Genomic DNA, 25323 nt, shown 5'->3' with positions numbered 1-25323 from the left:
ATTTAGCTACTGAAGATACTTTTGGCCTTTGGCTATATTGAAAGAAATAATGTGCAGCTTATGGTTCGGTGGTCTACTCTGCTGATCAGATCATGTCTGGAAAGTTTACTTCTCAGCACTGAGTTTTAAAAGACTGCATTAGAAGGGGCGCCTGCGTGGCTCAGTCGTTAAGCGTCTGCCTTCGGCTCAGGGCGTGATCCCGACATTATGGGATCGAGCCCCACATCAGGCTCCTCCTCTGGGAGCCTGCTTCTTCCTCTCCCACTCCCCCTGCTTGTGCTCCCTCTCTCGCTGGCTGTCTCTCTCTCTGTCAAATAAATAAAATATTAAAAAAAAAAAAAAAAAGACTGCATTAGTAAACTGGAGGACTTACCAGAAATAGAGCATAAGTAGGGGGAGCAGCAGGCAGAGGGAGAAGCAGGCTTGCTGAGCAAGGGGCCCGATGTAGGACTCGATCCCAGGACCGTAGGATCACGACCTGAGCCGAAGGCAGACGCTTAACCGACTGAGCCACCCAGACATCCCATTAGTCCCCAGGTTTACAGTTGAGGAGGCTGAGGCCCAGAGAGGTTAAGTAACTTGCCTCAGGTCACATGGATGGTAAATGGTGGAGCCAGGATCCAAAGCCAGGTAGTCTGGCCCCAGGGCCCATGCTCTACACCACCGTGCCCTACTCTGCTACTTAAAAATAACAGCCCCAGCGCCTGGGTGGCGCAGTCGTTAAGCGTCTGCCTTCGGCTCAGGGCGTGATCCCGGCATTATGGGATCGAGCCCCACGTCAGGCTCCTCCGCTATGAGCCTGCTTCTTCCTCTCCCACTCCCCCTGCTTGTATTCCATCTCTCTCTGGCTGTCTCTATCTCTGTTAAATAAATAAATAAATAATCTAAAAAAAATAAAATAAAAAAATAACAGCCCCAGCTACCATTTGTTCATTGCTGACTTTTATCAGACAACATGTCTCCCAGATGACCTCTAAGGGCCAAGAGCCAATAACATAATCCAGATGTTATTTCATAGGCCTAAAATTGGCTCTCAGAAAAATCCTGGTGGGAATGTTGATCTAGTCCTGCTGTAGTTCTGCCTCGCTGCATGCAGGCGCCTCAGATGACCCCTCCCCACGAGCGAGGGACTTTGGGGCTGGCGGCAGCGGTAGCTGAGCTCAAGGTGCCTGGGCCGTCTCCTCTCTGGGCCCCTGGGTCGCGCTCAGCCTGCTCCTTTTTTGGAAGCTCGACCAGGAGTATGTTCCAGCAACATGCTACTAAACTATACTGTCTTCTCCCCTCCCCCCCTCCCCCCGCTTTCCCAGACTTCCCACTCCTGCTTGGTGTTCCAGCCCGTTCTGTGGCCAGAGTACACATTTTGGAACCTCTGTGAGGCCATCCTGCAGTACCAGATGAACCACAGCATGCTCCAGGTAAGAAAGAGCTCAGGGCTGGTCTGACTGGGTGTGACGGAAGGAAAGGTTAGCATCGCTGCTACTTACACGAGGCGCTTGCTAATAAGCATGTGAGTGATGACAGCAGCTGCGACTTGTTTCCTGCGTGTCAGGCACGGTGAACACTTTATAAGTACTATCTCACTTAATGCCCCCAAGATCCTAGTGACGTGGGTATTAACCACCCCACCCCCCCCGTGCAAGTGAATACATCGAAATTCTCTTGTTAAGGACACATAACCAATAAGAGACAGAACTGGGCTTCAAGTTACATGTGTTTAATCTCTTTGCCACAGAAACACAGGAAGGCCTTCTCAGAGATATTGGCCATTCCCTGACGGTATTAAGCTAGTAAAGGATCGTAGAAGTATCCAGAAGTCAAACCTCTTCCGGAAGGGATTAAGAGCAAAGTAGCGCTGTCTTTCTATTATATAAAATACGTTCTGCCGGTATTTGAAGTTCTTCTTTCAATTTTGATCACCACATCTTGAAACACGTTTTAATAGGAGTCAGAGTCTCCTGCATCCGATTAGAATTCTTAATAATACTGGTAGTATGTGTGGTGGTTAGTGTGTTAGGTGTTTTCAAGTAAATTTCCTTACTTAACCCTTCCAGCAGTCCCGCAGGTTTGGTGTCTTCTTTTTTCCAAATCTGGAAACAGAGGGGCAGAGTCAGTGTCTCAAGGTCACAGACCTTTAAGCCCAAAGCTGCTGCTGTTTCTTCAGTCTAGAAAGATAATGGCCAGGAGGAAATAATGATTTAAGTCGGGGCTTCTTAATCCCCTTAGAGAATCTGATGAAAACCATAGACCATCTCCCTAGAAAAATGGCACAAATCATTCTAACATGTGGCATTTTGCATAGTATTGTACTCATCACCAAAACACTTAGACTACTACCCGGGATTCACATAACCCCTGGAATCTGCCCATGAATCCCAAGTCCAGAACTCCTGGAATAAGTCTGTCAAATCTTGAAGCTTTGGTCATGTGCTTGGTCATTAGAATATGAAGAATTAAAAGAGGAAGTTCTGTTCAAGTGAAAGGAAAAACAGCAGAGTCTCAGTTATCCACCACCAGTGAGGAATAAATATTGGATTTTTCCACATGACCAAAGCTCCTTTAAGAACCAAAATTTTTTTCTACCCTTGTTTGATGGAAAACTTTCCAAAATGTGTCTTGTACATAGTCGTTGACACCTAGTGTATAGCAGGCACTTGCTGTTAATGATGACGGCAGCTGCCATCTTAAAGCCCTTCATTGGACAGTGATGCCCTTGAGGGGTGGGACTGTTCGCCCTGAGCTAGATGGCCCCCAAATACTTGGCTTTGGGATTTCACGTATATTTTTGTACAGCCTCCGTCTCATTTTCTACCACCATCAATGGCTAATTTTGACAGCATCCCTCCTCCTCTTCCTATTTCCTGTTTTCAATCGGCTATAGGCAAGGAAACCAGTCAGTTGGGCTTGTTAGAAATAGTCTGTAAAGTGGGGGTAAACCGGCTGTAAAGCCCAGAGGGTGTTGGTGCATGAGCTCTTGTGCGTGGGTACTCTTATCTGATTTGGCTGCTCAGAAGCCTTTTATAGTAATTTTAGGTTTCTCAGATGCTTTCCTACGTGGCTGTGAGAGGACTTACTTTCATTCGTTGCATAAACATGTACTGAGTACCAAGTATGAGTCAGGGACTATATTAAGCATAAGATTCCTACCTTCCAGGAGCTTATAGTCTTACTTGAGACAGATAATAAACAAGTAAACAAATATATAAGATAATTTCAGACTGTAATAAGGCAGTGAAGAAAATAGAGTGATATGCTAGAGAGTAATGAAGAAAGCAAGAGGTACTGAACAGAGCAGTCAAGGAAGGCCTTTCTGAGGAGGTGGTTTTTAAGCCATGATATGAAAGATGAAAAGCAGCCAGACGTGTGAAAATCTGGGGATAAAGAATTATTCTCTACAGAAGGAGCAGTAATGCAAGGACGCTGGGTCTTGGAAGAGCAAACGAAGAAACCATCGTGCATGAGGGAGAAGGGTGTGGGATGAGGCTGGGTGGGAGTCAGGCCTCTGGTTATACAGGACCTTTTGGCCCATGGTGACGGAGGTGAAGAATTTTGATCAGAGGAATGACAGGATCTGATTTACATTTTGCAACAATCACTCAGGATTTTCAGGGGGAGCAGGAGTCCGGGACCAGTAGTCCAGGTGAGAGGATGTGCCTCAAGGTCAGCTGGTGGCTGTAGGGAGGGGGAGGGCTGAGTGGACCGAGATGGGGAAAAACATGTTAAAACAGAAACAAATGAAAGTAACTCTAAGATAATAATATAACCCCTAGAGAAAAGAATTAATTCAGGTTATCTGAACATAGTTCTCTGACTATACATCTTTAGTGAGATATATTCTAAGGATAATACAAACTGAAAGGAAACTTAACCATTATTTAAGAGGTTTTTGTTAGCGGTAATGTTGATGATGCAATTTTGTAACTCATGGATCTTGGAGGATAAAACAAATTGAGTACAAATATTAATGTTACTAGGAATCTAGACATGTAGGTTTGGGCCTGGGCGTTTGGGAGGATGGTTCTGCTATTTCATGGGGTGAGGTGGGACATGTTTGAGGACAAGTATTAGGAGTCCCATTCTGTACCTGGGAATCCTAATTGCAAACATTTATTGAGTTCTTACCACATGTCAGGCATCCTTTACGTAGATTCTGTATAGTGCTAGAAGGTTGCTACCATGGTTATTGCCACCATTTTTTTTTTTTTTTAAAGATTTTATTTATTTATTCGACAGAGATAGAGACAGCCAGCGAGAGAGGGAACACAAGCAGGGGGAGTGGGAGAGGAAGAAGCAGGCTCACAGCAGAGGAGCCTGATGTGGGGCTCGATCCCATGACGCCGGGATCACGCCCTGAGCCGAAGGCAGACGCTTAACCGCTCTGCCACCCAGGCGCCCCTATTGCCACCATTTTTAAAGCGAGGAAACCAGAGTTATAACAGAGATGTTGACTATCCTGAACCCTTTTTCAGGGGGACCCCTTGGGGATCCTGGCCAGGCTTTATCTACCCAGGAGTCCTCAAAGCTCTGTTTCTAGAAATCTTAGTGCCTCAGCAGAAGCACTAAGGGTAGATTCCAGACTAACAGCATCCTCGCCAGTTTGGCCTCAGACCAGAGAGCTGGTCTTTCCAGTGTCTCCCTTTTAGGTACCCTGTCTCATGACCAAACTAGACTCTTCATGGTTCCTTGTTCAGTTTCCATCCTCCATGTCTGTGTTCCCATCCCATTTCTCAAATTTCCATTTTAAAAATCTGAGCTGCTCTCTCTCTAAGCCAGTGTGTCTCTGTTCCTACAGGAAGCCAGGGCAGAGGGCAGGGAGGTGGCTTCTAGAGCTCGAGTAGCTCCCTGGGATGAGCGTCCCTGGTGCAAGCTGAGAGAAGCAGGGACTCAGCTACAAGCTGTTTCGGGCTAGACCTTGGTACCTGAAGGGACCTTGGCAGTCTTCAGCTGATCACCCATCAGCTGTAGAAAATGGGGGCTGGTAAAGGGAGGACGTCTTGACTCAGATGCAGTAGGACAGAGAGAACATCAGCAGGGGAGGGGTGGGTGGCCGGGCGGAGCCACTGAGCCTCGGTTACAAGCTGCACGAGTGGAAGGTCCGCGAGGGGATCACCGACAGATGAGCAGTAAGGTTTGGGCCATCTCACCTGGAAGGGTGGTATTACAGAAGACACGTGTCCCCGCCAGACTTCCTTTGATGCATTGGTCAGAGATGAAACGTGAGGCTGGATCAGTCGGCTGTTTTAGTTTGACTTTATTTCTTCAGGTGGCCACTGTCTTCTCCTTAGGAAAGGTTAAAAGCTTGAACTGTTGTCTCAGACATCCCTGATTGAGACATGGCGCTGCCTGCTGATCTGGGAGCGACCGGCAGGGACTGAGCCCTGCAGAGTATCTGTTGTGTTCCTCATCTGTAAAACGAGAGGAGTGGCGTCAGTAAGATGCCTGCCTGGGGGCGCCTGGGTGGCTCCGTAGATTCAGGGTCCGACTCTTGATTTCGGCCCATACCTTGATCTCAGGGTTGTGAGATCAAGCCCCGCATTGGGCTCTGCGCTGGGCATGGAGCCTACTTAAAAAGAAAGAAAGAAAGAAAAGTCCTGCCTCACAGGTTTGTGATAGGGTGCTGGCAGCTAATGCAGCAAAAGTGCTGAGAGCAGTGCTGGAACAGGGTTCATCTTCAGAGAATGGTGGCCAGCGTCGTTTTCCATGCGTGCCTCTGAGCTCTTCATCAGAGTTCTCCTGTCTCCAGAAAAGCCGTGGGCTCGGAGCACCCTTCTCATCCCGCCCCAGTACAGTTCCCTAGGCAGGGAGACCCAGGGGTGCTTCAGTACATGGTGTTTCTGGCAGGGGTGGCTGTCTCAGGCAGCCCTCAGAAATGCATCCCCATGCTACTGACCCGGGCACGTTGACTGCGGCAAATGGGGACTTAGGGGAGGACTCGTCATTGGCTAATGAATGTTTTGTAACCAAATGCCTGCATCCTCTCTCCAGGCCCAGACAGTGTAGCGGAGGACTTGAGGATTTATGGACTGGAGGGGCTATTACATCTTGCTCCCTAATTCTGCTGAGGAGAGAACAAGAGCAGAGAGGCTTAATGCTCAGGAGAGGTTTAGATGAATAGGTCACAGCCCCATTTCTCAAAGCAAGCTCCATCTTGCACCAAGATGGCATAAGGTCTGTACAAAAAGTCTCTAAGGAAATTATTAATACCCCCACACCTGACTGGTCATTATACAGGGACAGTAGACAGTCAGGGAGAGAGAAATTGACTGTTAGGACTTCTTGAGCCTGGATGTTCTGAGGCTGAGTACCTGAGAAGACTTAGAACACGTCTGAAATATGGAGGTAGGTTCAGACCATGTGGAGGCGGGACAGACAGGCATTTATATGCACTGGTTCCCCCACGCCACCCCTACAAAGTGCAGCTTATCCAGAAACGCATTTCCCATAGATCTCTCAGGAAGCTACCTTAGTGGAGAAACCAGTGGTACTTCAGCCCACTGTGCCCTAGGCCATGTCCCTCCCCACCTCAGCCTCAGTGTCCTTGCCTGTACCATGGGGAGGCTGGGCAGATGGTCTTCGGAAGCTCCCCTGGCTCTGTCATCCTAACAGTAAATCTGATTCCTGTCAGTTCAGGGCCAGGCTCTCCCTTGACTGCAGCCTCCCGGCCCAGCACTCAGTCTGGGAATGCCATCAGAAGAAGCCTGAAGCTCCCAGAGTAACTTGAAGCAGCTCCATGTTTCCTCTCTCTGTGGCTGGGTACTCCCCTCCTTTCTGTCCTGCCAGAACTTACCACTTAGCTCCGGCTACAGGCGGTGGTGAGAGGAGAGCAGCTGGTGGTGAACAGCCAGCCACCAGCTTGGGCGTTCATTTTCTTACTTTCCTCAAGCCACGCATTGTGCGGAGGACTCACTCTGGCCTGGTCAAGCTCTTCAGTCAATTCCATGTGTCTTTGCCATTATTCCCACTGCCTGATATTCTCCCCCCATGCACCCCACCTTTATCCAAATCCTCCCGTTGGTTAAAGCCCAGCTCAAATTCTGCCTGTCCACGAGGCATCACTGTTCTTGACCTTCATCAGCGACAGTGTCTCCCTTCTCTGAGCTCCATGACCTTCTCTCTTGCCTCTCTGATGACCCTTAGTACATTCTGCCTTGTGTTTTGTTTTGTTTTTTTTAAAGATTTTATTTATTTATTTGACAGAAAGCGAGAGAGGTAACACAAGCAGGGGGAGTGGGAGAGGGAGAAGCAGACTTCTGCTGAGCAGGGAGCCCAATGCAGGCCTCGATCCCAGGACCCTGAGATCATGACCTGAGCCGAAAGCAGACGCTTAACGACTGAGCCACCCAGGTGCCCCTCTGCCTTGTATTATGGGACTTTGTGTGTAGATCTGTGTCCTAATTGGCCCACAAGCACGTCGATTGTTGAGACCATATCCTGTACATCATACCCTACTTTGGTCCTGTACGCAAAACCCAGGGCTCCTCCTGACCAAGGCCAGGAAGAGGCCCTTCCAGCAAGATGGAAGGCCTTCACAGTGACTTCTCAAACCCTTCTAGTCTTCACAGCTCCATGTTTGAGGTCATCACCCTAGCAGAAGTGTGTCCTTGAATGCCTGGGTTCATACGGGAGCCTAGGGAGGAATTTTCCAGAATTTCCATTTGTCATCTTTACTCATGCAGTAAACCTTTATTGCTGAGAGACCCTAGCAAATCACTTCCCTACTCTGAACTTCCATGTCTGTCTCCAACAGATAAAAAGTAGCTGCACTGAGAGGGTCAGGTGCTTGTGCATGTGTAAGATACTCTTTAAAGGGGGAAGACCGAGCAATCCAGGTTTACAGGCTGAGTAGGACACCGACAGGTACACAAGTCCGTACTACAAAGTGGAATGGGGTAAGGGTCATCGGTGTAGAACGCCGAGTTCGTGGCGAAGTGTAGTTTCTTACACATGGAATGGGTTTGGCAGGAGGAGCTCTGGTGCGAAGGCTCCCTGGCCAGTCAGGATGGCAGGAGCAGAGCACGTCAGGGAGGCACAGCAAGGCCTTGGTCCGGCTCCAGAGGGATTTTCCCCTCGCCTCGAGCTTCCTCCTGCCCTCCTAGGGTCACCTGGTCAGTCAGTTGAGTATTTTACACGTACAGGGCGCCCAAGCGCCAGAGATGAAAAGCCACACGGTCTCTGCCATCTGGGAGTTTATGGTTTGTCTGAAGATAGACAAGTGAACGAGAAGCGCTGCCAGGGAGCTCGATCTCTTCCCTGGTGTCAGCTGGTTCCGGGAGCCCTGAGTGCTCGGGCAAGCCTTCATGTGCTTTATCTTCTAACAGAAAAAGTGGACTATGGACACTGACACCTATTCCACTCGGTAGAATGCAGTGAGTGGCTTAAGAGAGCCCAGCCTGTTTCTCACAATGTTCCTAGGAGGGTCATTTGCTGGAAGAGTCAGGCCGGTCTCCATACAGGAGGCAAGTCTGGAGCCACCCTCAGAAAAATAGCTGAGGGGGTTGGGAGGATGGCAGCCTTAGAGTGACCTGGGAAGCCGAAGGCGATGACCCAGTGGCCGTGCCCCAGGCAGGAATGGGACCTTCCTCGCAGCAGAGAATAAGACAGTAACTTGTGAAATTGCTGTTTCTGTGTGAGAGCCTGCTAATATGCGAGAGAGGGTTTTGCATATATTATCGCTAATCCTTAAAACCACTCTTCAAGGTAGACACAACCCCCACTTTACAGATGAAGAAATGAGGTTAGGAGAGGATTTGCCCAAAGCCACAAAGCTAGTTGGTGGGGGAACCAGAAGTCAGACCCACGTTCGCCTGGTTCCCTTCCAAGTGTGAGCCTGAGAAGAATTGCAAGAAAGCCAGAGGTTCCCACCCAAAACAAACCAAGATGGACCCAGAATTGCCACTGCCGGGCCTCTTGCCTCCCGGGCGCCACCCCTGCACACCTACTCCCAAGCTCTTCCCACTGGGTACAAACTCCCCATTGTTCCACTTAACTTGGCCCGCCTGGTGCCCCACCCCTGCCTCCTCCATCCCAGTTCCACTCACACCTAAAAATGATCTCCCCACCCCAATCCCCACTTTTCTCTAGCAGAAGGCCCGAGACATGTATGCAGAGGAGCGGAAGAGGCAGCAGCTGGAGAGGGACCAGGCTGCAGTGACAGAGCAGCTGCTGCGAGAGGGGCTCCAGGCCAGTGGGGACGCCCAGCTCCGACGGACGCGCTTGCACAAACTCTCAGCCAGACGGGAAGAGCGGGTCCAAGGCTTCCTGCAGGCCTTGGAACTCAAGCGGGCTGACTGGCTGGCCCGTCTGGGCACCGCATCGGCCTGAGCGAGGCTGGCCTCCTGCCACTTTGCCCTGCCCTCTGCCTCCAGGGCCCCACTCCCCTTTCTTTTCTTGGTGAAAGGCACCTCCCTCCTAATGATGAATTGTGTTTCCTTTGCTCGGCAAGGGAGCCCCAGAGGCCAGGTCTGCGGGCCGAGATGCACCTTTTGGACTGCCTGGGACAGTGGCCGCCGGGGAGGGTTGAGGTGAGAGTCTCGCACAGGTACACTAAAGCCAGCCAGCTCTGGTCACCAGTAGGTCTGGAGAGCAGGGAGCCCCAGGTCTTTGCTGCCTGTTCCTTCCGCCTCTGCCACCTCTACCCCCTCTACGTGTGCTCCTAGATGCACTTTATTTTTTCACCAGCACATCCTTCAACAGAATTTCAGGGCAGAGGCCTCTCCGAAACCCTAGCCCTTTACCCATCCATCTTCACCTTCTACCCGACTTTCACAAAAGATCTGGCTCCACCTTGGATCTGCTGGGAAATAGCTAATAGGCAGCCAGCGCTATTTGGGCAAGGAAGGGGCGGGAGAGACAGAAAGAAAATTTGCCCATCTGCTGCTCCTCCCCCTGGGCTCTCCACCTGGGATTTGCTATTGAAGCTCTACCCCCTCCCACCACAGTGCTGATTGCTCACTGAAAGGCTCAGCGCCCCCAATGGCGCTCGGAAGCCAGGCGGGTGATTACAATCCAATTACCTATTGTCGACTCAGCCCACACAAGCTTTTCTCCTCCTCTTGCAGGGCATGGGGCCAGGCTCCACGCCCCTGTGAGACCGGCCCCCTCCATGACTACAGGGTAACAGAAGGGCCTGTAGGCCCTGGTGAATCGAATCACCACAGGCCTCCTTCCCTGGAATGCGTCACAGGACCCAGAGCACAGAAACAAGCACTTCTCCCAAATGACTGCTGTCCTCACCATCTCAGACTCTGCTTCCTACCGCCTCAGTCTTTGAGGTGTCTCTGTTCTTGACCTGGCCCCCTAAGTAGCCCCTGCGACGATTTATTCTCAGCGTGGCGGAGTCTCAGCTTGGTAGGGCCGACGCTGCCCAGCAGGGAGAGGAGGGCCAAGTCAAGGGCCGTGTCCTTTCCCTTACCTCTCCCTGCCAGGCCTTGCTGCAGAGCTGCTGAGAGGATTAGTGCCTTTGAAGAGCTGTCTGCCTGAGCAGCTCTGCTTCAGGTGCCGGAGCAGCAAGCACCAGCCTTTGCCACCAGCCAGACACCACTCTGTTCAGTCTTCCCTTTTCACTTTCTACGAACTGTTTCCCCAGCACCTCCCTCTAGGGGAGAGGTGGGGTCTTGCAAGCAGTGCTCCTAGCGTAGGCTTTAAACCCCTAACTTCCCTATATTCCAGTCTCTTCTTCCCCTTCCTGTGTCAGGATACCTGGCACAAGAGACCCCTTGGCCATCATCCCTGCTCCCAGAATCAGGCAGAAATGCCAGACACTGCGATTGAGAAGCCAATCAATGCACCCTTTGGCAAGCCCCCCACACACACCTGGCATTCCCCACAACCAATCCCTGGCACAGGGTTCCCAGAGAGCAGGTGCTGTACATTTTCCAGCTTTACAATGGGGCTGTTGACAGCCTTAATTAGGGAGGCATGAATTATGCGGCTATAATGCAGAGCCCTACAATTAAGGCGGGAATGAGGGGCTGGAGGCAACAAACGGAATCTGCCCAGTGAGCATGGCTGTTGAGTCCTGTCTCCGTTCTGTGTCTGACTTTCCCTAATATGACTGGGGTACAGCAGAGATGATTAATGGAGCTGGTGTGTCTCTCTGGCTTTAGGTTCTGTGTTCTGGGGAAGGGACACAGCGGGATGGGGAGGGGCTGAGGGACCACTACTGCCAAGGTGCAGGAGCTGCAAGTAGTTGACAGGGACTCGTGATTGCCTTCTCCCGGCAGGATTTGTACAACCCTTGTACAACCGCGCTCAACCCTTGCCTCGGGAAAGTAGGTGGGACCTATTTAAATGTCCTCTCACCTGAGAGCTAGTCCCCCACTTGAGGATATTTCTTGTGTTCTTGTGTTCTGGGTTTCAAATAGAATTTTAAAATTCTTAGATGTAAAACTTGTCTACAAACAGTACAGCAGAACAACACCTGGTTTTGCGGCTGCAGTTGTCTGCCCTCCCTCAGGTGCATTTGGCCACCTCCAGGATCCCCAGCTTTGGGGGCGTGTGGGGTGGGGGAAGCCAGTGGAGGAGTCCTTTTGCCATCGCAACACCTGTTCCTCTACTTGTTTCCTAATCCCCGGTCGCTTTCCTCCACCCTCCTTGCCCTCCCGCAAGTGAGAGGAAGCCAGCCTGCCAGTGTGGAAGGAGGGATTTCGCCAGCTGCGTTTGCAGCGCCCAGGCTTGGTGGCCGCGTCGGGTGGGGGCAGCTGAGCTTGATGTCTCCAGAGCGGGTGGAGCGTAGGGGGAGGGGAGCGCTAGTAGGCCTAGGCGGCTGCTCTCCATCATTCTGTGGCGGGGTTCCGAGGTCTGGGAATACAGGGACCTAAGGGAGCCACTCGACAGGCTTTGGGGTGGGGGGGGCTTCGTTGGCATTTGGGGAGGCGGCTGAGAAACGGGTGCTGAAAGGACAGCTCCTACCTGCCCCACTGCACCCGAAAGGGACCTCTGCGTGTAGTCTCCCCCCTCGAACCCCCACCCCACCTCGAGCGGACCGCCTTCCAGGTGAGGAGCACGAAAGGATTTCTCGGAGTGGCAGCTTGGAGGGATGCACGTCCGGCTGCGCCAAGCTGGCTTCCCCACTCTTTCCCCACTTCAGCGTCAGCCTTGGCCTGGGAATTGCAGCCTGTGCCTCCAAGCCGCGCGCTTCCTCCCGCCTCCGGCGGAGAAGGGCGGTGCGGCCAGGCCTCGCAAACCCTTCTTCTGGGGCCCCCAGCGGGAACAGGAAGGAAAGCGGCCGAGATGCGCCCTAAGTGTCGCATGGCTTGGAGAAGTGGGTAGCTGGGTTGCATAAGGTGGAAGGAACTTGGTAGTTTGCAAAAGCCAGCTCTTGGCGGGAGCCGAAACGCAGAGCCCGCCGACTCGCACCCGTCCTCGTTTATTGCCATCGACGCGCGCCTCCCCCACTGCGCCCCCACCCCCTAGGCGCGCCGCCGTCTCGCGCGCCCTCCCCCCCGTACCCCCCTCCTCACTCCCTCCAGAGGAGGTGAGTTTAAACCCCGCCCACGTGACCCCAGCTGGGCCAATGAGCGGCGGCGGGAGGTGAAATCCGGTTCTAACCGGTCCGGGGCTCCCAGCGCTATAAAAACTTTATAAACCCCCCGGAGCCCGAGCAGTGTGAAGAAGAAGAGGCGAGAACGACCCCCGGACCGGCCGAAGCCCGCGCGCCGCTGCATCCCCGCGTCCAGCGCTTACGTCCCGCCGCCGTCGCCACCATGCCCAAGAGAAAGGTACGTGGCGCGAGGGCCCCAGGCGCTGGGCCGCCACTGCCGCCGCCACTACCGAGGCTGCCGCCGCTGCCGCTTCTCCAGCTTTGGGGCGCGAGAATCGGCGCCGGGCCGGAGCAGGCCCAGACGCCCTGCACAGGGGCTCGAGACGGTGTCAGGCTGCCCCGGGCTAACCCTGCGCGGCTTGGCTGCCCGCGGGCGCCAGAGGCCATATTGGAGGAGCGGCGGCCGCGGCGGGAGGAGCCATGTTGGCGGCTGTTTATCCCGCTCCCCTCGGGTTCGACGTGCCCGCCCCGCGCCCCCTCCCCCATCGCCATGCCCCCTCCCCTCCCCGCGGGCGGGCAATTCAAACCCGAAAGGGCGGGAAGGCGGCGCTCGGGCTTGGCGGGCGGGGGAGCGCGCTGCCGCCAAAAAACCGCCGCCGTGAGGGGGCGGGGCCCGTGTCCCTTGGGGCGGGGCTTCTCTGTGTGGCCCCGCCTCCGCCCACGGCCCCGGCGCACGAGACTCGCGCCGGTGCGCGCCGCTGCCGCCCACGAGTTCCCCCGGCTGCGCGCGCCTCCAGCCTCCCGCCCTCGACGGCTGCCATGGTAACGGCGCCCGGGCCCCGCCTCCGGAGGGGTTTGTTTGCACCATCTGCAGCTGTTGCTTCTGCCTGGCGCGGCCGCGCAGGCTGCGCTCCTCCGCGCTCCTCGCTCCAGTTTAGCGCGCGCTGCACGGGGCGGCTCGGCGGAGGCTCCGGCCGGGTGGGACTCAGACACCCGCCTTCCCTGCGCGCTTTGGGCCACTTCGGGCGCGATGCTTGCACAGAGGAGCAGTCAGATTTCTGAGCACTTCGGGCATCTTCACAGGAGCTGGGGATGCTAAAACCGGAAGATTTGTATGTCCTGGAAAAGTTGTGTGCAAGACTTTCCCCTTCGGTTTTTTTCCTTGGGACTATTACGCCTAGTGTGAGTCCTAAGAATTGCCGTAGAAGCTACAACTTTCTTAGTTTTGTTTGTCTTTTATAGGCTGAAGGGGATGCTAAAGGAGATAAAGCCAAGGTGAAGGATGAGGTGAGTCTTGAAAAGCTTTGGGACTCCTTTGCTGGTAACTAACCACACCTCTAGTCCTGAATTTCCCTAAGCTCTCTGCACTTCCTGTAGTCTAGACCAAACTGATAACAGAATTTTTTTTATCTTTTGGTTTTCCTTAACTGTCCTATTTCTAATCTTTTTTCTTTTAATAGCCACAGAGAAGATCTGCAAGGTTATCTGCTGTAAGTGTCTGCTATTAAATTACGTTTATCCCTGAAATGAAAAAGCATTAAAAGTTTCCTTTGCTTCCCGTGGGTTATGTTTAGTGGCTGCTTTTGAATGATCTACTCTCTTGGGGGCTCTCCCGTTTGATACTTGCTGGTTCTGAAATTCTGGTGGCCTTAGCCAAAGTGGGACACCTGGGTGTGTTAGGTAAATGGGTTCCTGGAGATAGGAAACTCCCAGTGGAAAGCCAACCCCAGAAGCTTTACAAAATAGGAGAAACTTCTGTGTCAGTGGTACTGTGGTTTGGTGGTGGGTTGTTTCTTTGGACCATCATACTAATGTTCTCTTTCTCTCTCCCTGAAATAAAAGAAACCTGCTCCTCCAAAGCCAGAGCCCAAGCCTAAAAAGGCCCCTGCAAAGGTGAGCGGAACTGGGTACTTCTAGGAGTTGCATAAGGCTGTGCGGTTTCCCGCATTGTTGACAGTTCTGCTGTATAACAATTCCATCCATTGACACAGACTTGGTATGAGAAAGTTTTTTGGACTGGGCCTTAAAATTATGTTGGAATCAGCCATTTTCACAGGATGAGAACTGTCTTTCAGTCTCTTTAATTCAGCACCAGGGTGACCCCTTGTTTAGAATGGATATTCTAAATTGTTTTGATAGCTTGCCGTATTTATCCCTGACATTTGTAGTACTGGTTTTCTAATCAAGAAGTCTGTTGTCAGGCTAAAAATACTTGAACAACAAAGTTCAGTGGGCAGGCTGGGGGGAGAGTCATCAGTTTACAGGAGATCGTCCATTGAAAACCCAAGTATTCAAAGCGCTGTATTCTTCTATTATTTACACTCAAGTAAAAACTTGTATACTAAAGACCGCAGCAAATGATAATTTGGCCTTGTTTTGAGCCATTTTTATCCAACAGGAGGAGGGTTAATAGTTTGTGTGTTACCTTTGATAAACAATCCTGTGTCATACAGAACTTCACAGACCATACCCTGCTAATGCGAAATTAGAAGAAACCGCTCTTTTATTTCCTCCCTTCCCCTTTTTAGAAGGGAGAGAAGGTACCCAAAGGGAAAAAGGGGAAAGCTGATGCTGGCAAGGATGGGAATAACCCTGCAGAAAACGGAGACGCCAAAACAGACCAGGTACAACTGCTGTTTCACTTTTTGTCAAGTAGGCTCTGAGTCCGTTCCTGACCCCAAAAGCTTTTATTACCTTTCTCCTGCATCTGTATCCCTCCAAGCCTGCTTTTCAGTCCAGAGTTTGCTTATGGTTTTTCCGTTAGCTTAAATTCTGGATTCTTAAAGTCTCTGCCGTCCAGTAAAGGGCACTGTAGTGTGAGCTCCATGTCCCAAGCTCAGGTTACGACATAGAGTTTTCAAGCTGGGGATAAACTCCCTCTTCTAAGGCCAGTGTACCCCCTTCCCCGATTGTACAGTGAGGTCCAGAGGGAAAGTTACCAAGTTATCCTCAAAAGAAGGACTGAGTCTTGAAGGATCTAAAATCTGAACTTGGATGTGGGAGCACAGTAATGCTAGCGATGGGATGTGAATGAAAATAGTTTCAAATCTATAGGTGGTAACATTGTGTTAATCTTTTTCTTCCAGGCACAGAAAGCTGAAGGTGCTGGAGATGCCAAGTGAAGTGTGTGCATTTTTGATAACTGTGTACTTCTGGTGACTGTACAGTTTGAAATACTATTTTTTATCAAGTTTTATAAAAATGCAGAATTTTGTTTTACTTTTTTTTTTAAGCTATGTTGTTAGCACACAGAACACTTCATTGTTGTTTTGGGGGAAGGGCATATGTCACTAATAGAATATCTCCGAAGCTAGATTGATACAAGGGGGAAAACACCTTTCCCTTCTAGTTCCGAGAAACTTCCTCTTGGCTCCCAGGAGGAGGGATTCCTTGATGTGGACACGCGAGCCGCCTTGGCACAAACACCTTGGTGGTGTGGAAAAACTAAAAGTCACTTTTTATGTCCTCTTCTCCCTCTGCCTTCCACATAGACTTGACTCCCTTAAACCCAGAGACCTGTTGGAACCTGACCCCCAAGACATGGTTCCCAGTATGTCAGGCAATCTGGACTTTACAGTGTCACCCCTGAGATGACGTCCCTCAAAAGAGTTCCTTTTTTAGCTCGTGGATCTTCAGATTGATAATTCTGCCATTTTCATTTCACTTCCTGAAAGTCAGGGTCGGCTTGTGAAAAGTTGTTAAACAACACGCTAAATGTGAACTGTCAACCCTCACTCTAAACTGTCCCTGTTGAGAGCATCACATGAAGACTTCATTGGGTTTATAGTGGCTTTCTGATGTTGGTAGTCCATTGAAGAAGGGAGTTTGAAAGTTGTTGTATACTGTTAATGATCGTCTGCCCATGTCCTGCCTGAAATACCATGATTGTTTATGAAAAGTATCTTTAATAAAGCTGGATACAGTTTGGCTTGGAATGCTGCCTCTGATCTTTTCCCAGGAGTGGGGGAGCCTGGTTTCTCCAGGTCTCTTGGGACAGGATGCATTCTGGTGTGAGGTGTAGAGGTTTCAGGGACAGCCGTTCTGGTCTCGAGTCCGTCTGTAGAACACAGTGCTAGGTGCCGTCAGGAAAGATCCCTGGAGTGGACTGGTGGTGAGAGGCTGGGAGCAGAGGAGTGATTTCTGTACTTGGTTACGCAGCATTTAAAGGCAGAGTTTTGGTAGGTCTGAGGTTTTGGCCTGGTAGCGGACAGCAGAAGAGCCTTTCCATTTCATTCACATTTAAAATCTCTATAAAACTAGAAAATTAGGTCTAACTCTAGTCCTTGTGTCAGGAAAAAGTGCTTCGGTGTCTATACAATTGGCCATAAGACGTGTAAGACTGATGGGCGCTCTGTTCTTAAGCAGACCTGCAAGTCTTGTGAATTGAAGAAATTCTTGTCCTTGCTGGTGAACTGCTCAGGCTCCAAAACCAGAGCTGGAACTGGGACGTTCTGATTGCTTCAGTCTAGAGACCCTGCAGTGAAGCCCCTTTCCTCCAGAGGAAGGAGCAAGAAGTTAGCTCTTAGGCAACAGAACTTGTAATAAATTGATGCTTGCGATTTGAATGTGCTTTCACAGGTCCCCTCTATCGTTGGGGAGGAATAAAGTAAATTGGAGATTAAAAAGAAATACCTTCTCTTGCTCTTTTTGTCCCCTTAGAAAGGTAGAGCTGTCCGATTAAGCACTTTCTTGATCATTTTTTGGTGTGGTCCCTCCAGTCTTTGGTCTTGGGACAGTTGTGTAAGGCAAGTGTTAACATCCTTTTTATGGGTGAGGAAATGAGCTCAGATGAAGAAACTTGTTCGGGGCTCTGTATACATAGAGTGAGTAGCAGAGTCAGGGTTCAGACTCCCAGCTTTATTCAGAAATAACTTGCGACTTCTCTTTGGGGGCATCTTATGGATAATTTGCCCACTTAGGCAGCTTGCAGCCACTTGCTTTCTCTATAGCTGAAATTGTTCGAGGTTGTACACTTAATTTTTATTCAGAGGGAGGTGTCCTCTTCAGAGTGGGACGTTACAGCTGTTAGGGAGATGGTAGCTTGGTATTTGAGCAGAAGTTGCGGAATTTGAGAAAGCCACAGCTGGGGTAACTTTAATCAATGTTTGTAGGACTTTGGATTCAGTCAAATATGCTGAGCTATGGACCGTGCTAGGAGCGTAGCCAAATGCTCTTAATTTTTGTGTCAGAAAATTAGGTGTTTACCCCCATTTTACAGTTAAAACATGTGACGTGACCAGCTGAAGTTAAACCCAGTAGTAACCTTCTATTCCTGTTACTTAGGGATTAGGGTGAGTAGGGTGAGCCTGAACTTTGTTTTTCCTTCATGGGAAATATTTGCTGATTGCACCAGCCATGGGCCATGAGACTACCTGGGCTTACAGACCAAGAAACTAACCTTGAAAAAACATGGTAAGGCTATTTAAGCCAGCCGTAGTCACGCTCCGGGTCAGCCCTGACCCAAACTAAGTCTGATGATAAAACGGACTCCCTTCCCTTGGCCCTGTCTCCAAGCCCATTTTATCCCATCTCTGGGGGACAGTCACCATAACCTGTATTAGAATGGATGCTTTGGGCTCTAAGTAAAATAAAATAAAATGGCTTAAGCAGGAGGAAGATTGATCTCCCTAAGAGAAGTCCTGAGGTAGGGTGGTTCTAAGTACCCAGCTGGTTCTTTCCAGCTTTTCTGCCCTGTTGGCGTCGGCATGTTGTCCAGCCACCCCACCTCCCAAGTCAGCTGCTCCAGGCCTCAGATCCACACTCGTGTCCAGGGGCAGACGACCTGTTTCTCCTGAAGATAATTGCCCAGAAGCCTTTCAGCAACCCGAGTTTCTTTGGGCAGAACAGGACCACCTGCTTGCTCCTAAACCAATCATGGCCAGAGGGATGAAACCACAGATTCTGTTTAGGATTCGCCAGAGTTGCTGGAATTCAATAGGGGGGAGAGAGATGACAGAAGAGGACAGGTGCCATGAGTGGCCAGCCGCTGCCCGGCTCGGGGCCCGTGGTGTCTCCAGGCCTCCCCGGGCCTGGTTTCACTGCAGCAAACGTTTGCTGAGCACGAGCCCAAAGTTGAACTAGAATTTGCATTAAAAATTCACCATTTTAAAGCATGCAACTCAGTGGTTCTTAGAATATTCACGAGGTTGTGCAGCAGCACTATTTAATGGCAGAATGTTCCATCACTCAAAAAAGAAACCCCGTACTTAGCAGTCACTCCCCGTTCCCTCTGCTGGCCTAGGCAACTGCGGATCTTTCTCCCTAGATTGGCCTATTCTGGACATTTCTTCTAGGTGGAATCCTAGAACGTGTATTGACTGGCTGCGTAGCACGAGCTTCCTGAGGTTGTGTTCCTGTGTTCCAGCATGTGCTCGATTCCTTTTGTCAAACACTCCTTTCACAGATAACCTTTTCCACTTTTTGAAAGTTCACATTATGCCACTTTGCTTTTACAGAAGACCTAAAAAAAAAAAAAAAATGCAAAATGCAAAAAAGAAAAGAGCAGCATTGAAAAGAGCAGCCTTGAGGGAGTCCTGCGCCCTTCTCCAGGCAGCGCTCCCCCGACCCCCCTGAGCCGCAAGAGTGGCCCTGCCAGGCTCCCTCCCCACAAGCTGCGCTCCAAACCACCACATCACCTTTGAACTGTGTGAGCCTCTGCTTTATCTCTATTTTGTGTATCCGTTAGCAAGCGTGTCCTAAGGTCTCAGATAAGCCTAAGAGATGTCATTTTGGGGGGTCTGGGAAAGCTCACAAGTGTCTTCATCTAAATGAATGGGGATTGCTTCCCCCTGTGCCCGATAGTGGGGAACACCTGCACCAGAAGGTGTTCGTTCACCGATCCGATCTGATCGGCACTGGGGCTGTCTGCACTTCAGGGCTCCTTGAGTCCTCTACTGCGCGCGTTCCTGCGTGGACAGGTGTTTTCAGCTCCTCCCGCCTCTGCCTTGGAGTGGGATTGCCGGGTCCCGAATCTCACTCGGGGAGCTGCCAGGCTGATTCTGCACCGCGGCTGCTGTCCGCTCCCCCCAGCCGTGCGAGAGGGTTCCCGGTTCTCAATGTGCCGTCAGCACACGTTTTCCCGTCTCTTGTTTTATTGCGGGCGTCCGGGTGGGTGTGAAGTATTTCAGCGTGACACTGATTCGTATTTTCCTCATCCTGAGACGCTGACCACCTTTCCACGCTTGTTGAGCATCTGTGTGTCTTTTTTTTTTTTTTTGAAGTGTTCAAATCCTTGTCCGTTTCTTTGGCAAGTCAGCTCTACGGCCCACCCGGGGCTCCAACTCATGACCCCAAGACCAAGAGGCACGCACTCTACTGACTGAGCCAGCCAGGTGCCCCTTTTGCTCATGTTTTAATTGGGTTATTTATCTTTTTATTGTTGAGGTACAGGGGTTGTTGATATATTCTGATACTAGATTCCTACCGAATTTATGATTTGCAGGTGTCTTCTCCCATTCTCTGGGTTTTCTTCACTCACTCGATAGTGTCATTTGTCACACAACGGTTTTTAGTTCTGGCGAAGTACAGTTTACTTAATTTTTTATTGCTTGTGCCTCGGTGTCCTGTCGAAATCTGCTGCCCAGTCCAGGGTCATTAAGGTTTCTACTTGTGTCGTCGTCTTTTTTTTTTTTTTAAAGAATTTATTTATTTATTTGACAGATAGAGACAGCCAGCGAGAGAGGGAACACAAGCAGGGGGAGTGGGAGAGGAAGAAGCAGGCTCCCAGCGGAGGAGCCTGATGTGGGGCTCGATCCCATAATGCCGGGATCACGCCCTGAGCCGAAGGCAGACGCTTAACCGCTGTGCCACCCAGGCGCCCCTCTACTTGTGTCTTCTAAGAGTTTTAAATAATATTAACTCTTAATGGAGGTTTTCGAACATTTTGAGTTAATTTTTGTATACAGTGTGAGGTAAGACTCAAGCATTCCCCTCTTTTAAAAACTGTTCTAGACCTCTCCGGGACCCTCCAGTTCCTAAGGTACTATTTGTCTAGTTGACCACTTCTCAAACCTCTTCTCTCCAGTTCCTCCCTGTGACATCATCCGGTGACTCACATTTTCATTCCTCGCCCACATCTCTGAGTTCAGTATTTCCACCCAACCTCCTGTGCAGTCCCCCCCAGATGTACCACAGGCACCCCAAATCAACATGACCAGAGTGGAACTCCTCTTGTTCTTCACAAGCCCACCTCCCCTACTTTTCCTGAACCTGGTAAAACACCACCACCCATTCCATTCCTCAAGCAAGAAACCTGAAAGATACCCTAGATACCTCCATCCTTCCCCCATCATCACACACTTCCAAGGAGAGCCTAAATCATGGTGCCTCGACTTTAGAAATTCTTATTTTTTTTTTGTCATGGAAAATTTCAAATAAGGGTGCCTGGGTGGCTCAGTCAGTTAAGCGTCCGACTCTTGGTTTCGGCTCAGGTCCTGATCTCAGGGTCATGAGATCAAGCCCCCCAGCAGGCTCCTCACTCAGTGGGGAGTTTGCTTCTCTCCCTCTGCCCCCCCCCAATGCATGCAGTCTCTCTAAAGTAAATAAATCTCTCTCTCTCTTATAAAAGATTTTATTTGACAGAGACAGACAGCGAGAGAGAGAGAGAACACAAGCAGGGAAAGCGGAAGAGGGAGAAGCAGGCTCCCCGCCGAGCAGGGAATGCCACATGCGGCTCCCTGGGATCATGACCTGAGCCAAAAGCAGATGCTCAACATCTGAGCCACCCAGGTGTCCATAAAATAAATAAATCTCTTTAAAAAAAAAAAAAACCTCAAATATGTGCAAAAGTAGACTAAGACTGCAAAACCCCATGTACCTATCACACAGTTTCAAAAATTATCAACTTGTAGATAATTTCGCTTAATTTATACCACTGGCTCCTCCCCCTTACCATAACCTGACACACCATTTCATCCATAAATATATATTTTTAAAGGACAGGGACTTCATAGAAAACATAATACCATTAGCATACCAAAATATTCCTTAATATTATGAAATACTCAAATTTCTAATTGTCTTTTTGCTTTTTTTCTTCAGTAATTTATTTGTTTAAATGAGAACTATGTATTGCGAATGGCTGGCATATTTCTTATCTCTTGGTGGCTCTAAGTTCCCTCCATCTCCTTCTCGGTCTGGATTCTGCTCTTCTGTCTCCATGGTGTCCTTTCACAGGTTTCTTTATCCTTTGTATTTCCTACTAAATGGGAATAGATCTGGAGGTGTGACTGGATTCAGGTTTCGTGGTAAGAAAACCACACAGTGGCGTGTGCTTTCATCGGGAGACGCATCACACTTGGTTGTATGTATTGTGGCCGTTGGAGCTCAGAGCCTAGATTCATTAATTCATCAAGGGTTGCAAAACGAGGATACTCTAATTCTACCATCCTTTCTTCACATAATGCCTGAAATACCAAAGTGAAGAGAAGCTTTGACTCACCTGCTCTTCGGTTAGCTGGAATTAAGAGTTCATAGCGGAGGGGCGCCTGGGTGGCTCAGTCGTTGGGCGTCTGCCTTCGGCTCAGGGCGTGATCCCGGAGTTCTGGGATCGAGCCCCACATCGGGCTCCTCCGCTAGGAGCCTGCTTCTTCCTCTCCCACTCCCCCTGCTTGTGTTCCCTCTCTCGCTGGCTGTCTCTATCTCTGTCAAATAAATAAATAAAATCTTAAAAAAAAAAAAAAGAGTTCATACCGGAAAAAGAGGACAAATGCCCAAGTTGTGGCCAGTTTTCAAACTAATGAGCTGGGTTTACTAGCATCCTCCAAACGAGACCAGTGGGTTGTGTTTTAGTGTTGCTAGTATCATGTTCACTAAATTAAACATTTTATATGCTTCAGTTCATTTTAGTTATTAAACTTAAGGATGCTCAAATTGTCCTTTTTGTCCAGTGGGGGGAGGGGGTCTTCAAGTGGCCGCTGAGTCTTTTTGATAACAGCCCTTTTGATAGCATTTGGTAACGTCCTTGCTATCTAGTATGATAGGATATTCCAGACTTATGTTGTACATTTTCTGCTCCAGACCTGTGGTCACCTGTTTCTAGGGAAAAACCAAAATCCTGGTTCCTTTTAGTGGTGAATGGCATTACAAGACGGAAACCTAGGCTCTAGAATGTCTCCTGCTGCTGTGTTGGTTATTGTTCATGGCCTCTGGTAGACAAAGCTAGGACACGTTTTCTTTTTAAGATAAAACACATTCATATTTTCTATTCAAGTGCAAGACTTAATAGATTTTTCTTAACTCTTGTATCTTACAAGTTATATTTTTTCTCAACATTGAGAATCCCGGTTCTCAGCTGTACCCTGAATTATGAAATAGATGATCAGTTACTCAGTTGTTTTATTGCATATCACGCAACCGGTATCAGAAGAACAAAAGGGAGTTTAAGGTTTCGTTTGTAGTTCTTCGTTTTGGGCTATTTCCTGTGATGCAGATAACAGTCCGTTCAGTGTTTTAAATTTACTATATAGCTCCTCTCTGTGTGGCTTGCTACTCACTGGATACACATTTACATTAACCTGTTTTATATATTTTTCCATTTTTAAAAAAGACTTTATTTATTTGACTGAGGGAGGGAACACAAGCAGGGGGAACAGCAGTGGGAGAGGGAGAAGCAAGCTCCCCGCTGAGCAGGGAGCCCGATGCGGGGCTCCATCCCAGGACCCTGGAATCATGACCTGAGCAGAAGATGCTTAGCCATCTGAGCCACCCAGGCGCCCCTGTTTTTCCATTTTTTAAGAATTCCTTGGGCTCCCTTCGGCCTCACATAGACTAGAATTGGAACAATCCAGAGCAGATTAGCATGGGCCCTGCGCAAGGATGCCACGCAAATGCGTAAGGCGCTGCGTGCTTTGCACGGCTCCCCAGCGCCTCGCCACGCTCTGCGGGTTTAGCGGAGGAAATGATGAGTCAAGGCACAATGTATGGTACTGAATAATGAAATGATATGTCACTATAAAAATATTCCTGTAAAGCAATCTAGGACATATGAACCAAGCAGAGTTACACCTGGAAGTTTATGTGCAAATACAGGCTTTCTACAGATCTCCGACGTGAGAAAATGTCAACTTGCATTTCCTTATAGAATTTTAAAAAAGAATTTCTCTTAGTTTAATACATAAAATATTTACATCGTTCCAAGTCTAATCTACAAGATAAGAGCTCTTCAAAGTTTAATTTCTGTTCCTACGTCCTCTACCTTATTCCCTCCCTTCCCATGTAGTGACCTTTCTTATTTGATTTAATCATTCTCATCTTTTTTTAAATTTAAACAGATGGGGGCGCCTGGGTGGCACAGTCGTTAAGCGTTTGCCTTTGGCTCAGGGCGTGATCCTGGCGTTATGGGATCGAGCCCCACATCAGGCTCTTCCGCTATGAGCCTGCTTCTTCCTCTCCCACTCCCCCTGCTTGTGTTCCCTCTCTCACTGCCTGTCTCTCTGTCAAATAAATAAATAAAATCTTTTAAAAAAATAAATTTAAACAGATGAATATGTTATAGTTCCCCTTTCTTATAAAAAGAGCATACGAGGGGCACCTGGGTGGCACAGTCAGTTGGGCGTCCAGCTCTTGGTTTCCACTCAGGTTGTGATTTCAGGGTCGTGGGATCCAGCCCCACATCAGGCTCACGCATGGAGTCCGCTTAAGACTCTCCCCCTGCTCCTCCCCTCCTCCCCCACCTCCACCCCGCACTCGCTCAACCTCTCTCTCAAATGAATCTTTAAAAAAAGAAAGAAAGAAAGAAAGCATACTATACATTTATCCACGTGCTTATTTACTTAACAGTATATCCTGGGGGCGCCTGGGTGGCTCAGTCAGTTAAGCATCTGACTCTTGGTTTTGGCTCAGGTCATGGTCTCGGGTGTGTGAGATCGAGCCCCACAACTGGCTCCACACTCATTGCAGAGTCTGCTTGAGATTCTCTTCCTCTACCCCCCCCCCAGTTTGCACATGCTCTCTCTTTCTCTCAAATAAGTAAAATCGTTTTAAAAAGTGCTCACTTCGGCAGCACATATACTAAAACTGGAACAATACAGAGAAGATTAGCACGGCCTCTGCGCAAGGATGACACGCAAATTCATGAAACGTTCCATATTTTTTCATATGGTTTTGTTCATATGTGGAACATAAGGAATAGCATGGAGGATATTAGGGGAAGGAAGGGAAAACTGATGGGAGGGAAATCAGAGGCAGAGCCGAACCATGAGAGACTCTGGACTCTGGGAAACCACCGGAGGGTTTCGGGGCGGGGGGGATGGGGTAGCCCGGTGACGGGTATTCAGGAGGGCACGTGTTGCAATGAGCACTGGGTGTTATACGCAAATAATGAATCATGGAACACTACATCAAAAACTAATGATGTGCTGTATGGTGACCAACATAACATAATTGAAATAAAAAACCCCAGTATATTCCAGAGATCCATTGCAGAGTTTCCTCAATTCTTTTACAGCAGCACAAAATGATAAATACGTTTGGCCTTGATCCATCGTCCTGTTTTATATTTACACGTGTCCCAAGTCTCTTATATATAGTTCTTCTGTTGTCTATTTTTCTCTCTTTTCATTTTTCTTTTCTTTTTATTTTTTTAATTTATTTGAGAGAGAGAGAGAGGGAGAACACAAGCAGGGGGAGGGGTAGAGAGAGAGGGAGAAGCAGGCTCCCCACTAGCAGGGAGCCCAATGCGGGGCTTGATCCCAGGACTCTGGGATCATGACCTAAGACGAAGGCAGACGCCTAATCGACTGAGCCACCCAGGTGCCCCTAATTTTTTTTTTTTTATTCACTCGAGAGAGAACAAGAGTACAAGCAGGGGAGAGGGTGGGAGGAGAGGGAGAAGCAGACTCCCTGCT

At 49.5% G+C, this 25323-nt stretch overlaps 2 protein-coding genes, 1 long non-coding RNA gene and 2 other non-coding genes across 10 annotated transcripts in view; 4 read left to right on the top strand and 1 right to left on the bottom strand.

Moving 5' to 3' along the window:
* DHDDS (dehydrodolichyl diphosphate synthase subunit) overlaps window positions 1–11415 on the top strand; it is a 30242-nt gene extending 18827 nt beyond the window's left edge. For 3 of the 5 annotated variants that reach the window (XM_045782145.2, XM_045782142.2, XM_045782144.2), the window contains 2 exons: window positions 1308–1415; window positions 9079–11415. In XM_045782145.2, coding sequence (XP_045638101.1) covers window positions 1308–1415; window positions 9079–9318 — 348 coding nt within the window. In that variant the 3' untranslated portion in view covers window positions 9319–11415. The remainder of the gene's footprint in view (window positions 1–1307; window positions 1416–9078) is intronic. The other 2 variants (XM_045782146.2, XM_045782143.2) reach the window with 1 other exon arrangement.
* LOC123782174 (uncharacterized) lies at window positions 1635–12409 on the bottom strand. Its single transcript, XR_006776928.2, has 3 exons — window positions 11971–12409; window positions 5142–5402; window positions 1635–2087 (listed from the first exon to the last, which is right to left on the bottom strand). It is a non-coding gene; the product is annotated as an uncharacterized LOC123782174 (long non-coding RNA).
* A 95-nt stretch (window positions 12410–12504) lies between these two features.
* HMGN2 (high mobility group nucleosomal binding domain 2) lies at window positions 12505–16413 on the top strand. Of its 2 annotated transcripts, XM_045782147.2 has the most exons (6): window positions 12506–12716; window positions 13721–13765; window positions 13939–13968; window positions 14321–14371; window positions 15007–15102; window positions 15565–16413. In XM_045782147.2, exons 1-6 carry the CDS (start codon window positions 12702–12704, stop codon window positions 15598–15600), a joined length of 273 nt encoding a protein of 90 aa, XP_045638103.1. In that variant the 5' UTR covers window positions 12506–12701; the 3' UTR covers window positions 15601–16413. The 2 variants fall into 2 exon arrangements, with proteins under 2 accessions (XP_087714659.1, XP_045638103.1); XM_087858533.1 differs by lacking the exon at window positions 13939–13968 and having other exon boundaries at window positions 12505–12716.
* Window positions 16414–23219: 6806 nt separating this feature from the next.
* LOC123782485 (U6 spliceosomal RNA) lies at window positions 23220–23328 on the top strand. Its single transcript, XR_006776979.1, has one exon. It is a non-coding gene; the product is annotated as a U6 spliceosomal RNA (small nuclear RNA).
* A 1135-nt stretch (window positions 23329–24463) lies between these two features.
* LOC123782492 (U6 spliceosomal RNA) lies at window positions 24464–24570 on the top strand. The gene has a single exon (XR_006776986.1). It is a non-coding gene; the product is annotated as a U6 spliceosomal RNA (small nuclear RNA).
* The last annotated feature ends 753 nt before the right edge of the window (window positions 24571–25323 follow it).

Source organism: Ursus americanus, chromosome 33, assembly GCF_024610735.1.
Source record: "Ursus americanus isolate L20-20 chromosome 33, mUrsAme1.1.p, whole genome shotgun sequence".
In the NCBI taxonomy this organism is placed as follows: domain Eukaryota; kingdom Metazoa; phylum Chordata; class Mammalia; order Carnivora; family Ursidae; genus Ursus; species Ursus americanus.
Note: the sequence above shows the minus strand (reverse complement) of the source record. Positions and strands in the feature narration are given on the sequence as shown.

Bases quoted from the DNA above. Each gene is read 5' to 3' on its own strand.
- HMGN2 (XM_045782147.2), top strand. The intron at 13,969-14,320 runs GTAAGTGTCTGC...CTGAAATAAAAG, and splicing joins GATCTGCAAGGTTATCTGCT to AAACCTGCTCCTCCAAAGCC. The intron at 15,103-15,564 runs GTACAACTGCTG...TTTTTCTTCCAG, and splicing joins GAGACGCCAAAACAGACCAG to GCACAGAAAGCTGAAGGTGC.